Below are 15,357 nucleotides of genomic sequence, written 5' to 3' on the forward strand. Positions count from 1 at the left end.
TGAAGTTGTATGTATACAGAAAAAACGTTCTGAGATTGTTCCTCTGAGTGCTAGCTGTTACGATCATTATTCTTATTCGGTATCGATATGTGCATGTACTGTGTTGGGATCCATGTGCAAAGACAGATAAATTAATACATTAATATTCCTCTGCTAATGAACTACTTTTTCCAGAAATTCTTACCTCCCTTAACTGCCAGAATCTGGCTCATCTTGTATGTCCATACCCAGCCACATCTTACCAGCATTGCCCCTGAACATCAGGTAGTTGAAGAGCTCTGCGGGAGGCACCAGGAAGTCTGACTCGTGCTTTCATCCTATGGGACTTCTTTTTAGCCATTTAGTGCTGAATCTTCCTGCATTTGCAAGTAGGGCTCAGAAGCCCATTGCCTTGCGTACAATCAAAATGAGACTGAGGTGGGGCAGAAAGGCCCCAGAGAGACAGCAATCAAGATGTAGATGGGTCATCCAAATGGTGCATCTTTCTGAAGGAAGTTGGTGGAGAGGGGCTCCAGGTCTGAAGCCAACAGGACCAACACTAGGAAAACAGAGATAATGGGGTTTAAAGCTAAGGTTGGATGATCTTGCCTAGATTCTCAAGGCTTATTATGTGGCTCCAGTAGCCTGAGATGGGGATAGGGAAGAAGCCATGAAACGGGTTGTTGTCCAGCAGCCACTCAATGCTGTTTTGGACCAGTCCTGGTAAGCAGAAAAGGGATATATTGATTTATCTGGTCACCTCTAAATTTGAATGCTAAGTTGAGGTGTAGGTCAACAGCATATATAGAATGACCTCTGGCTTCTGACTTGGAAACTGTTCTGTTGTTGTTCAGGCCTGCAATTGTTCTAAGGCTTTTTTTGTATGTCATTCATCTATTTCTGTCTTATTGACTGAGCCCTTTCATATTTGACCTAAGAGTTGGGTGAAACCCAAGCTACTCTGGCCTTGTGCAGGGTTACACTGCTATGCTAAGTACAAAAAATAGTAATAACAGGACCTAATATATACAAAGCACTATTCCACATGCCGTAGCTGAGAGAAGTCAAAATCTTTGACCTAATTCAAAATACCCAGCCCTTGTTTCTAATGTACAAGAGCAGAAGAGCATAGTCTATGCTGATGATAACCAAAAAAAGAGCACAGGAACATAAGGTCAACAGACCTGAATGTGATTCTGTGTTCCAGCACTTTCTAGATGGACAAAGCACTTTTTGTCTCTCATTATCCATTTCCTCAGCTTTAAAAAAGAGAATAATACCTACCTTCATGGAATGGCCAAAGAAAAGTAAAGGCTATAAGCTATGTCTAAGTATTTGTAAACCCTAAAATTATAATCATTAAATATAATTCAGGTATATATTTAAGTCACACACAATGAAATTTGTCATAAGACTAATTGGATAATTTTTGATGTGATCTGTTACGGAATTTTCCACCAGAATCAAAAAGAGATAAATTGGCTTTGTTTATCATTCAGAGAGAGAAGGAAAATAAAAACTAATTTTCCTAGGGCAGAGTGTTCTACCACATCAGAACAAATTTATAGTCTTTCTAATATAACAGTGGTTTTCAAACTTTTGTCTCAGAGATCCTCTGTATTCTTAAAAAATATTTAGGACACCAAAGAGTTTTTGTTTATGTGGATTATGTCCACATTTGGCATTTACTGTGCTAGAAAAGAAAACTAAAAAAATTTTTAACTATATACTTATTAATCCTTTAGAAACAGAAATAAAACATATTACATGCTAACAGCAATAACATTTTTTGTAAAAACTGTTTTCAAAACAAGTAGAAATTTTAGTGAGAAATGTAGCATTATTTTACATTTTTGCAAGTCTTTTTGATGGAATAGCATAATAGAAAATGGAATTCTCATACCTGCTTCTACATCTAATCTGTCGCAATTTTTTCTTTTTGGTTGAAATATTAGACGAAAAATCTGTCTTCATAAAAATATACAGTTGGGAAAGGAGGGAATATTTTCAAAGCCTTTTCAAATACTTATGGCTATTCTTTGGTTCTATACCAAAACTTAACAGGTGATATTTCTTAAAGTTTAGCAGCGGTGTAGAATCTGAAGTGATATCAATGAACTTTGTGCATTTTTTACATTACTATCTATTGGTTTTCCTTACATTTTGAATGGATCTTTAACTCATGCATAGTTTTGATAACTTGCCATACATTGGTCATTTGGAAAATATTGGCTCACTGAGTTCTTCATATCTTCAAATGTTGCCATACTTCATTATACAATATCAAAAAATACTTCATTAATATCACTGATCTCATCAGAAACATCTTTATCTATTGAGAAATTACCAAGCTGACAGTGGCAGATGTGTTTTTCTAAACTCTAGCTTTTGCTGAAAGTTTTAATTTTGGCAACAAATATTGTTGGTTGTTTTCCTTGAAATGAAAATCTCTCTTCATTTATTTTCAAGAAAAAAAAAATGCCAGATTCCTAAGTTTGTGTAAGCATAGTTTGTCTGTCCATCATTTTTAAGTAAAAACAATATTACAGTTATTTTTATGTGGCCAGTCCTGTTCCCAGCTAGTTCCTTTTGGTGCCGCCACCTTGATTCATGCTAAGGTGCTAATAGTTTTACCCACTGTTGCTGCTGTTGCACCATCAATACAAACAATACAAAAAAGAATAAATAGTGTCTTGGTGCTATTAGAAAATAGTTTTGACTTCACAGACCTCCTGAAAGATCTTGGAAACCATTAGGGTTCTATGGACGATACTTATGTGTTATTTTCTCTTATGTGTTAAATGCATTCTTCATTCTAATGGTTTCCAGGATTTCTTAAACTTCCTTAACAAAAACTGTTAATATGAGGTGGATTTGGATGTGTGTTAAGGTGAAAAGATATTCACAATATACTGTTGAGTAAAAAGAATAGTTTAGTATTTGTACTACAATCACATTTATGTCATAAAAATACATATGTATATATGAACATGTATTTATACATACATTTATATACGTGTAGGTGTATAAACTTTGTTTTGGAATGGCATCAACGAGAGTCAGAGGTGTTAGAATTAATGGGAGTAATTAATCTTTTTTTTTTTTTTGCCACAAAGCGAAAGTATTTCGTTAAATATTGACTGAACACCAACAATGTGATAGGCCCACTTCTGCACTTTAAAAATAATTTTTTTAGCATTTCTTCTAAGGAGAAGATGTTGCTTTTATAATTTTAAAAAGCTTTTTCCATTTGAGACACCATACTATCCATGGCAATTTAGCTGTTCCTTACTAAAGCCTTGCTTCTTTTCCCTTTAAAACCCCAACACTCACTTACCCAGGACAGTTTTACAAGAGTGCAAGAGCTGTGTGTTGTTCTTTTTTTAAGATTGCAGGAGTTTTTAAAGACTCTTTATTAAAGTGTATATCTACTTCCAAAGATATATTAAAGTAATTTAGCATCAGTCATTCTTCTGTCTCTCAGTAATATATTATCAATATATTATTCACTTTGGGGCATTAATCTGAGATTGCAAGAAGAGTCTTCTTAGAGTGCTCTCAGTCAAGTTGATATGAGTGAGCTTCATGCTCTCCATCACTGAAATTTCTCTGCTCTCTGTTGTTCAAGAAGTCTTTCTCATTGTCTTTAAAATTTTGTGATGACTTCCATAATAGAAGCACCTGAGATTTGAGGTTTGATTCCTAAAGAGGAAAAAAAGGAAAAATGCAAAGATTGAAATTGGAAGACTTTCGGTAGTCCTCTATACTCACTGGGATGCTGTAGGTTTGTAGAAAGAAGTTCAGTGTGTAGCCCTGAAGTTAGCTTACCTGTAGCTGAGTATCTTCAATATTTTTCATGTAACACGTAATTATTTTTGAATATCAATACAAAATAATGTCTCATTAAGTAACAAGAATCCCCAGACTTTGAGCAAGAAGATAAATGTTGTGGTTGATTCTGCCTTACTCTACCTTACCTTACTCCTGCTTTCCTCTATTATAAAGTTTTATCCTCTGACAAGTTAAAAACAAGTGAAATGCAATGGAAGCAACTGTTTTTTTAAAAACCAAGCTCTAAATATGCCATTTCAATTCTTTTAAAAACACATTAGGCTTGATGATATTCCAAATACACTTGAGTAAGTATACATCTTTTCAATATTTTATTATTCCCCGGGTGGTTGGTTCAGTTCTTAGGTTTGCATCAAGATGTCAAAAATTACAATAAGTCCTTTTAGATGTTCTGCAGCACTGAACAATTTCACATTGTATTTTTTTAAACAGACTCTCTTTGTTTTTGTCCAATAACAAGAAACAACAAGAAAAGTTTAGATATTGCTTTAGGACTTTGCAAAATGCAAAAATACGTATCCTTTGCTGAGTGCAAAATGTTTTCCTATCTCAGTCAAAGTATATTATACCTGTCTCTAGCTATCAATCCATCTCTCTATCTCTCAAAAGTTTTTTTCTTTGGGTTTCATTGAATTTTTCCTAAAATGATTTTACATATTACCAAGTTACATGAGTGCCTAGAGTGTGTCAGTTATCGGCCCATTTGCTGCTCATTTCATTCCTGACTAGAGAAAATATGGATGTTTGTGTTACTTACTTACAGTAGCCAGTATTGAAGAAGTTATCCTCATGGTACAGAGTGTGATGAATTAGCATGTCTTAATAAATGGGGGTGTGGTCGGCTATTTCGACTTATGTTTAAACAGGCTCCATGACTGTCACCCACCAACCACTTCAGTAGCCCCCAGTTGCTCTCCTTGTCTGCTGTCTTCTTTCCTCCAATACATTTCTCACCCTGTAACCAGGGTGGGCTTCCTAAAGCACAGATTTGGTCATGTCAGTCTCCTGCTTAAAACCCTGCAATGGCTGCACATTGCCTTTAACATAAAGATGTGATTTTTAAGACTCCGTCTTCCTCTCCAGCCTCATGCGGCATCACTCCCCCAAGCCCAAATCTGCTCTAGCCCCACCAGCCCCCTCTCAGATGTTGGAAGGCCCCGCCATCTCTTTGGTCTTACCTCTTCTGTACTTCCCTCCTCATCACTCCTCTACGTGCCTGTTCCCCAGGCCCACACACATACACCAGCCCTTGTCTTCCACCCGGACGGCTTCTACAATGTTTTGTAAAGTACAAAATGCATGAAATGTTTAAGGCACAAGAATAAAATGAATATACTTCATACTCATGCTGTGGAAAAATAAAACCATATTCAAGAAGCTTCTGTATCCCCTATCTGATCACCAAATAAGAGACTTTTTATAATTGTTCTTTTTTGAAGACCATTTCTTTCTTATCAGCTGATAAAGTCATATAGAATTTCCTATAAGAATCACTAAAGTGCCAAGATACCATGTGTATTCTATTGCATTTGTGCTTATTTTTTCCAGTAATGGAAATATCAAATTTGGTGAAAATGTCAGAAGTCATCCACCACCTATTACTTTTTTTGTAATGGTAACACATAACCATACTGACTGAATCTAGCTTCCCTAGTGCTAAAACCATGCATCAATATGAAGCAGCCATTGTTCCAAACTAATGTAATTTTGCCTAAACAAACTCAAGTACTTGAATGTCCAACATTGCCACATAATCTACTATGCAGCTTCTCAAACTAATTTTGCGTTCATGACCCAAATAGATACTTTCTAGCCATTAAACCCCTTTTCACTTGAGCCAAGGATTCACAGAATATTTGAGCTCAGGTGTTTGGTCACAATGCTTTATATAAATGAAATTATTTAAAGTTTGCCTTCAGTTGTAAGCTGTTGTACTTTCCCCCTAATTAGGAGTAACACTTTCTGTATCAACCAAGGTGTTAGTCGTTGTTTGTCATAAAGTGGTGCATGCAGTTGGCTATGTCCTTTAGACTCTGCTGTTTTAATCTTTTCACTTTTTATGCCCAGTGGATAAACGAGCTATCTGTGGCCCCAGATCTTTCTTGTCCCTGTGACTTAGAAGAGCTCCCTCAACAAGTAGTTACCCAGAAGCGTTTATCCATGAAGAAGATGGATAGGAACCCCAGACCTGCACACCCTCTAGGGATTGCCATGTCTTATTTGTAATGTTGTCATCAGTGAATTTATAAGCCACTGGAGAAAAGGGATGAATTAAAGAAGCCACATGGCGATTGATAGAGAGATGATGAGAATTGTGGTGTTGATTTAGGATTCCTAAGGTTATCGAGGCCCCGTGGGAGAGCCCAGAGGTGAGGGTAATGGCTATGCCTCCAGGAAATGTTGCTGTTTTCAGGAACAGAAAGGATTTATTCTAAACTGCCCTGTCTGTCATGTCTGTGTGTAGATCCACATGAGAAAAAAAATCCTCAAAATTAAATTTGAGCTGTAACAGAAAAGCTGGTTCTAAGTCAATCAGTCCCATAGATGTAGCTCACTGGGAAACAATTTTAACTTTTTGCATGGATTTTATGGCCAAAGCACAAACTTTGGGCTGACTCTTCTTGGAAACAAAACTTCATAAACAAATTTTCCGTGAACATGTGTCAAAGTGTCAAAACAATGTGCACATTTAGAGAACGTATGACAACAGAGGCATAACACTGGGGGACAGAAAGCTTATAGAAGCAACTAGGGTTTTTTTTTTTCTTTATTTTTATTAAAATAAAAAGATTGCTGTTTTCTTTCACAAAGACATAAAATCATCATGCTCTGATCAGTTGTTATGAAAGAAGTCAGTGGCAGGTGTAGGCCAGGTGCACCGACTACCAGTGAGAGAGAAAAGGAGCCACTGGAGAGGCCAGTGAGAAGCACAGCTGTGTTTGAGATTGGATAACACGGTTCCATCCCCATCCACTGGGGCCAACGCATATAAAAAGAGGAAATCATGTCAACGGGGATCAGAAGCAGAACATCAAGTAATAGTTTCAGTTTTAGATTATTTCTTTTTTTTCTCAAGTGGCAAGATATTGAATACATAATTTGCCCTTTTATTTGTTTTCTTTGGGTGGGGGAAGAAGGGAGGTAGGTAAACTTTTTAAAGTGATAGTAGTATTCATTTGCCAATCAGGGATCCAAACTAATGTCAGTTTGCTCAGGTTCTTTACCTATCTTAGACCAGCAACCACTCCGGTCCTACTGTTCCTGTGACCGGTAAAAATGTCAACTGGGACTGCTTGTTAGTTTCACCTTGCTTTGGAAATAGCACCAAGACTACATAATGTCAAGAAATCTAGTAGATTAAAACATATCATTTTTCAGGCATTGTCTTCAGTGGACAGAAAAAAATTTTTTTAAGATTTTATTTATTTATTTAACAGAGAGAGTGAGAGAGAGCAAGCAGGGGGAGGGGCAGAGGGAGAAGCAGGCTCCCCACTGAGCAGGGAGCCCGATGTGGGGCTCGATCCCAGGACCCGGAGATCGTGACCTGGGCTTAAGGCAGACACTTAACCGACTGAGCCACCCAGGCGCTCTAGAAAACAATTTTTGTATATCAGTCATTGCATACTACATACCACTACATATATACCTTAAAAACCAAGTCTAGAAAATGCAAAAAAATATTTTTGTAGAGATAAGAATTTCAAAATGAAAGAATTGTAATTTTCCTGTGAAGAAGGACATCATGTTTTGTTTGTTTTTTCTTTGAATGTGGTTTTGTTTGGTTTGGGGACTGAGGGCGGCGTTTAAGAAGAGTTTACTTATTGTCCTCAAAGTAATGGGGAACATTGCTGAATCCAACATAACTGAAATTTCAAGTTTAATCTTTGTTTTCTGCCTACTTAATCTCAATAAACCACCCACGCACTGTTCCTCAGACCATATGTAACCTTTCTGAGAAGGAGTTAGCCTTCCTAGGCCTGTTGAGGTTTGCTACTTTTGTTGCATGTTCCAGAGGTGAAGGCTTACTATGTAGCCCAGAGTAAAGGAACTTGTTTGCAGAAAACATTGATGATCAAAGGATTTGAAATTGAGGACCTGATGATTAATATCAACTGGAACTGCCTATCATACCATGGATTTGTCCCTTCAAAAAGTTGAGTTGTTTGATCACTTGCTTTTGACAGAACTATAAAAACCCCAGCCCTTTGATCAGAAATCCTCTTCCCTAATCCTGGTGATAGGACCTATCACTAGCACTTCATGCTAGAAATGGAGTTCACTGATTTGCTTTTCAAATGAAAGCAACAAAATTCAACTGTAGGGAAATAACAAATCCTGAACTTTTAGTGTTCTTATTTTGGAAGCTTACTGAACCAATGGTTTTGCTTTCCGGAGTTTTAAAAGTAAATTAAATCAAAGAAACCTTGGTGGAAAGACAGTGTAGAAATGTAATAGTATGTACTATACTTTCAAAATGTATCACAGCAGATAGACCCAAAACAGCAAGTATAATAAAATGTTAGTGGTAGAATCTAGGTAGGAAGCATGCAGGTGCTCACAGTAAAATTCCTTTAACTTTGCTGCGTGTTTGAAACTCTGCAAAATATTGCAAAGATATATAAGAAGACATAACTGATACTGAATTTGTATACTGAAGAAAATGTCATTGCATAGTGACGTAAGACTGAGTAGCCTCAATGATTATTTATGTTGAATTTTCATCTTTGGAAAACTTGGAGAATAGAAAGTACTTTTAAGAAGCTTTATGAACTCTTCAGGTTATTTTCTACAGACGACAGCTATGCTAAAGATGGAAAGACAGTAAGGAGGGACTTTGAGGCTATAGGGAAAATTATATTGTGTGTCACTGCCATTTTATTATCCAGCTAGTAACTGGAATGTCTATTTTCCCAATTAGATTTGACTTAAAATTTAAAAATCACTAAATATTTGGACATATGCATATGACTTAAAATATGGCTTAAAATGCATCAACATATTTGTTGTCCTTGTATTTCTTTTTTCACCCAGCAATATACATTTAGAGCTGAGTTTGATTGCCATAGGTGATGTTTGCCCAAACCTGGCCCAAAGCTAAAAAATTGTATCCCGTGCCTATTTTGTTTTACCATATGTGTGTTTCACCATACCATAACAGTGTTTTACCATATATGTTTTACCATACCACGATGGGGGTGGGGCAGGGGGACACAACTGTAAATGTCTTTTTAAAAGAAAAAAAATAGTTCTTGAAAAATGCCAGACTTAACAAGCCCCTCTGCAAATGATTCTCTGTAATGATGACATTTTTCCTTTAGAAAGTTGGTTTCCTCTGTATATAGAAGAAAAATAAAAGATCTGAAAATTATCTATTAATTGCAAAAGTCTATCCAGGTTTATGTCCTAAGCAGAGGGAAACTCTCTGGAGTGCTTATTCCAGGCCTTTGGGAAGAAACGCCTCCTTCTTCCTCATTTCCTGTTTTCTCTTTTCCTTGTTTCTTTGGCTCCCACAGCAGTGGTGTTTTGGCTATGCTGATACTGTGGATCTTTATTTTTTTTTTTAAAGATTTTATTTATTTATTTGACAGAGAGAGGCACAGCGAGAGAGGGAACACAAGCAGGGGGAGTGGGAGAGGGAGAAGCAGGCTTCCTGCCGAGCAGGGAGCCCGATGCGGGGCTCGATCCCAGGACCCTGGGATCATGACCTGAGCCGAAGGCAGACACTAACGACTGAGCCACCCAGGCACCCCACTGTGGATCTTTAAAAAGAAAAAAAAAAAAGGGACATGGGACCCAAATGATGTCAACGAACTGAGAAGCTTAATATTATAAAGGAGAGTCAAGAGGAAAGAGGCATATTAAGTGCAATAAACAAAACATTCACTTCTCCGCACTACCACGCTTGCCATGAGGGACAGAAGCAATAACTGTCGTAGCATGAATCTCCACATTTTTGTAAAAACAAGTTTTTATTCCTCCAGAAACATAATAAAGGAAGGGTGAAGCCCTGACCCAGTCGTTTTTCTGCAAAGGAGACTTATATGAGTCTTTTCTATGGCAATTTTATGGATCTCTCAAGCAATCGCACTTCATTTATTTTCTTTTTTATTATGAAAGAAATTCATTCTTATTTCAAAGAGTGCTCCCAAGTTTAAAGAGAACACATAGATCATGCATAATTCCATTTCCCAGAGAAAAGGACTTTTAATATTGGGTACGTATCCTTACAGATTTTTCTTCTAAAAACATATGTCATATAATTTTAAATTTTCAAAGAGAAGCATGCAGTTTTTCTCCAAAAGGCCTTTGTTCTCACTTTCTTGCCTAATGAATTCTACCCCCTCATTCTTTGGCATCTCCAGTTTCGCTTTCTTCACTAGTTGCCTCTTGAACTATAAACGTACTCAAGACCTTTACACAAGGGAGGCGGGAAACTACAATTTTCCCAGTATTCTTCCCCTCTGTTTTTTCTCATCCCACTCTCACTTCCCTCCCACCCTTTTTTTAAACTGTGGGAGAACACTTAGCAGGAGATCTACCATCTTAATACTTATTTTTCCCTCTTTCTCTTTTCATTCAAGCTTTTGTAAGGGAAAAGAAGTCCTTTCTCAATATCTTTACTCCCTTATGACCAGTGTAGTCACGAAGTTACTCTAATTTTGGTTCCAGGAATTCTCTTCCTAAGGTCCTTGATGGCTGCCAGCATGCCCAGCACGATGGAAGTTTGCAGGGTGCCTCCTTACTTAACCTTTCATCAGCACTTGACACTGGCTAGAGCTCTTTTTTTCTTTGACTGCGTCCTCCTGGTTCTCCTCTTACACGTACGACCACTCCTCTTCAGCCTCCTTCACTGGGTTCTTTTCTTTGGCCCATTCTTTAAAAGTAACAATTCTCCAGGATGCTGGCCTTAGTCCTTATCTCTTTTGTTTTCTTTTTTAATGAGCTCATCCACTCCTGCAATTTTAGTTATCCCCAGAAATCTATATGTCCTGCCCTTCTCTCTCTTCTGAGATACAGACCTATATAATCGAATGACCAGCTGGATCTTTCCACACGGATGAACTTTCCAGAGACATCACAAACTCAGCACATTATCTTTTCAGCACATCATCTCTTTTCCCAATTCCGCTCCCTCTCATCGAGACCCTATTCAGTTGGTGGCAACACCATTTAATAGCTGTAGTAGTGTAAATAACAGCAGAGAGGCTTTTTAAAATAATGCATACTTGATGACTGAAAGATGTAATATTTACATTCATCTTGACATCTGTAGTCAATCACAAATTACTTCGGGGGCTAATTCATACTATTACCTCTAAAAACGGACTGCTAGAGAATCTGATAATTAGAAGTCCATTGGTGACTGTGAATACAATTAGAGTAACTTGCAAACTGATTGTAATTGCCTTAAAAGTGAAGAGAAAGGAAGGAGCTGTTGCTAGTAAGCATGGACCACTCTTTCAAGTTTGACAGTGAAGAGATACGAGAAATTAAATGAATGTCTTTAGGGGAAAGGAGATGTGAGGAAGTCATCTTTTAGAACAAGGAAAAATAAGCAATTTTGCAGGCTGGGGGAAGAAGGTGGTGGAGAAGACAGGGTGGAAGATAGGGAAGATAAGAAGATAGAAATTGAATACTGACAACCATGAAAAAAAGAGTTGGGAAGTCTTTGTTTCTTTTGTCTCTGTTATATATATATTCTTTGTGTAATATTTGTTTTACTAAATTCAGGTCTACTATTTATCATTAGGCAAATAATAGTAAAAATATTTTTAAAATATTTATATGTAATTTTTTTGGTTTTTATTTAAATTCCAGTTAGTTAACATACAATGTAATAATATTAGTTTCAGGTGTATAATTTAGTGATTCAGCACTTCCATACAGCATCTGGTGCTCATCACAAGTGCACTCCTTAATCCCATCACCTATTAACCCGTCCCCTACCCCCTTCCCCTCTGGTAACCATCAGTTTGTTCTCTATAGTTAAGAGTCTGTTTCTTGGTTTGTCTCTCTCTCTTTTTCTTCCCCATGCTCATTTGTTTTGTTTCTTAAATTCCACATGTGAGTGAAATCGCATGGTATTTGTCTTTCTCTGACTTATTTCACTGGGCAAAATATTCTCTAACTCCATCCACATCATTGCAAATGGCAAGATTTCATTCCTTTTTATGACTGAATAATATTCCATTGTGTATATATATACCACATCTTCTCTATCCATTCATCAGCTGATGGACATTTGGGCTGTCCATAATTTAGCTATTGTTGATAATGCTACTATAAACATCAGGGTGTATATAGTACTTCAAATCAGTATTTTTGTATCCTTTGGGTAAATACCTAGTAGTGCAATTGCTGGATCATAGGGTAGTTCTATTTTTAACTTTTTGAGGAACCTCCATACTATTTTGCACAGTGGCTGCACCAGTTTGCATTTTTATACATAATCTTTAACCTCTACATTTACTTACATTATTATTCTGTAGTTAGGCAAAAATTGCAACTGAGGCTATTTTGTGCAATTAACTAAATAATGTGTTTCTCTTCCTTTTCAAAATTTCCTTCATATTTTCCATTCCTAATAAGTATGAAGAATCTGTTTAATTTGACCTATATACAACTAGTGTCTCTCAATTCAAACTCTTACTTTTTAATAAACTCCTATTCTAAAATGAACATAGGGGGCTTCATTTTTCAGGTCCTTATCTCATCAGATTTTTTTGTCTTGTTTTGTTTTCTGTTATTTTGTTTTGTTGTTACTTACTCGCAAAATTTTCTTATATAATGCATTCCAAATCTATGGCAATGTATTGTTTTCCTATACAGTGTCTAAGTTTTATGGTTTGTTTAATTCAAGTGAGTAAACCCACCTCACTGTTCTACTTTTGTGGAGGAGAGAATGAAGGGGTGAAGTGGGAGGTAAATAAGGCTGAGGAAAGATGGTGGAATGTCTGCAGAGAGGAAAGGTTACCAGTTAGACTCAATATTCTTAAGAAAACTATAGGTCTGATTCAATGGTATTAAAAAAAAAAGTTGTATCAGCACTAACAAAGAACTAGAGAGGTCTCCTTGCAGTTACTCAGAAAGGATTCAGAATGCTGTGGGGAAGATGGAAGATGCTGTATTTGGGGTTTGGCATTGGACACTTCTGAGCTGAAAGCTTCTTATAAGGAGTGAGGTATTCTCGGCAAAGGACTGTTTTCTTTCTCTCTTTCCTCGCTTCTCCCACTTCCAAGTGCTCACCATTTTAGCTCCACTGCATCAATGCTCTTCTCAGCGGCACACAGGTGAGCAGTGCGCAGAATCGACTATCAGCAGGCAGCATGCTAAGGCTGAGGTGGGGAGGGCCTGACCTTACGGTCTCAGTTGAAATCCTCGGCTCCACTGTCGGCCAGGGGAGGTGGGAGGGGCACAGGAAGTGACTACCCTCTCGCTTCTCCTCCCACAGAAGCCCTGCCTCCTTCACGCTTGGACAGTGGAGAGGTTAGCTTTCTCTCTCCTTCTAGTTCAGTCCTTTGGCTAATGGGAAAGACCACGCAGGACCTATGGAGTTGCTTTCTGTGCTTGACAAAAGTGCATAGATAGAAGACAGGGATTCCTGGCTGGGAGGAGGGAGGAGAGCTGAAGATCTCTGCCTGGGCTGGCTGAGCTAAGCAGTCAAAGTGGGAAGCTGAGTGCTTGAAAGAGGATTGTGCTCGCACTAGAAATAAGCAGTAAGTGAGAGAATAACCATTATGGCTTAGAAAAGGATTAATCCCCCTGGGGTTATGGGGTGAACTAGAAAATATTGCTTAACTCTAGAGTAAAACTATATGGCTTCTGACTCTGTGTACAGTTGTGTGCTGTTTGGAGACTGGGGCTTAAATACAAAATCAGAGCTCTAAATGCCTCCTCCCACTCTTGGAAAATGCCAACTTCTACTTAGAGTAGGTTGTGGTTATAATCTCCTTCCCTGACCTAGCCTCTTCCCAGGAAAACATACTCCTAAATCAGATAAGGAGTTGGGATTAAATTGGAAAGGTGGAATTTGGTAGTGGTAGAACTGCAGTCTTGAATTATGTTTGGTGAATGCAGACATTGTTATATCAGTTAGCAGTGATTTGTTCATCACTTAGGAAGAAATTCTGGGGTGGGGCATTAAAAAGGGAAAATTGAGAGCTTTTATGACAAAGAGGCTAAATAGTCCATATCCGTAGGATGAAATATAAAAATGCATGTAATTAATAATAGATGGGGTGTTTTCAACAGCATTAAACTAGAACAGTAGTCAGGGAACCTAGAAGTGCTAGGATAAAAATAAGTTAGAAAGGAAGAAATTTTACTTCCAATGGTTTTTTATGCTAGCCAAAAATCTCACAATGTTTACAAAGTCAAGACAATGATTCAGGGATACCTCGGTTATTGTCATACATTATAAATACTGTTGCTGGGCAAGATCTGTGGTTCTTTGGTCAGCAAGTTCTGGCAATGAAACCACTGCCACTGGTGCAAAGAATTCTGGGATGTCTGACAGTGAAATGGATGGAAGGACCCACATTCCATCTCTACTTAATGTCCTTTTGTCCAGAAATCGGGTCATGCAAATGAGCTACTTGGTACGTATACAGATCAATATTTGGAAAGGCATTTCTAAATGTTTTGCATTAGAGGGTCTCTGGACAGTATCTTATGGCAACCAGTAGACTAAGAGGATACAAAAACAAAGTGATAGGAAGGAAGTCAGCTTGATTGAAACCAACCCTGTTCTTTTTGTTTTCCATCAATCCTGAAATGGAACCTCAAATGAGGAGAAAAAGAATAATAGAGAGAAATACTGCGGACGTCCGTTCTGTTCTAAGTGGCTAAATTCATTAATACATGAATTAGAATTCAGATTTTATTTATGCATCCTAATACTTGAAGATTCAGAAATCTCTTTATTACAGGAAAAAAAATTAAAAATAGGAGGTATGTTTATTGGGGAGGAAGGGGAAAAAATAAACAAGAATTGTGTCCCACAGGGTAAAGAAGACTTACATCAAGTTCACTGAAGGATATAGTTCTTCCCTCAATGAGATGGGTATCCTAATATGGCATAATAGATGCAAACAAATATTTCTTAGTCCCCTTAATTCTCGTTGATGTAGTTAATACCTAAAGCAAGGGTTGTGTTTGTTTTTTGGTTTGTTTTTTTTAATAATAACCTTAGACTACAGCTAAGTATGTAGTGGATTTTATTTTCCTTTTCTTACTGGTCCTCTACAGAGGTACTATGATTTCTGAAATTATGAAGAAGGAATCTGTCATTTCTGTCATTCCTATCAGCCAGCGCATTGGGAGAAAGAAAAAAAAAAGACTCAGAAGTATTATCTTTCTCCTGTAGCACAACAGTGAAATGGTTAAAATGATCTATGACCTTTTCTAACTTTACAATTTTTGCTATGAGGAAGGTAGATGGGGATAGGTCACAGGGCGGGGGTGGGGGGTGGAGACAAAATGCCAGTAGAGTGCATTTTTTAAAAACGGTCTGTATTCTTCCAACTT

General features: G+C 37.4%; 1 protein-coding gene across 5 annotated transcripts in view; it reads left to right on the forward strand.

Annotated features, from left to right (window-relative positions):
• PEX5L (peroxisomal biogenesis factor 5 like) overlaps window positions 1-15,357 on the forward strand; it is a 216,224-nt gene that overhangs the window by 41,748 nt on the left and 159,119 nt on the right. The window contains exon 1 of one of the 5 annotated variants that reach the window (XM_032407136.1): window positions 12,322-14,429. The exons of 3 other annotated variants lie outside the window; for them this stretch is intronic. In XM_032407136.1, the coding sequence (XP_032263027.1) occupies window positions 14,337-14,429 (93 nt within the window). In that variant the 5' untranslated portion in view covers window positions 12,322-14,336. Of the gene's footprint in view, window positions 1-12,321; window positions 14,430-15,357 lie in introns of those variants that run through there. One more of the 5 variants, XM_032407138.1, reaches the window with a different exon arrangement.

The sequence above is a fragment of the Phoca vitulina genome, unplaced genomic scaffold (assembly GCF_004348235.1).
Source record: "Phoca vitulina isolate PV1807 unplaced genomic scaffold, GSC_HSeal_1.0 scaffold8, whole genome shotgun sequence".
Lineage (NCBI taxonomy): Eukaryota > Metazoa > Chordata > Mammalia > Carnivora > Phocidae > Phoca > Phoca vitulina.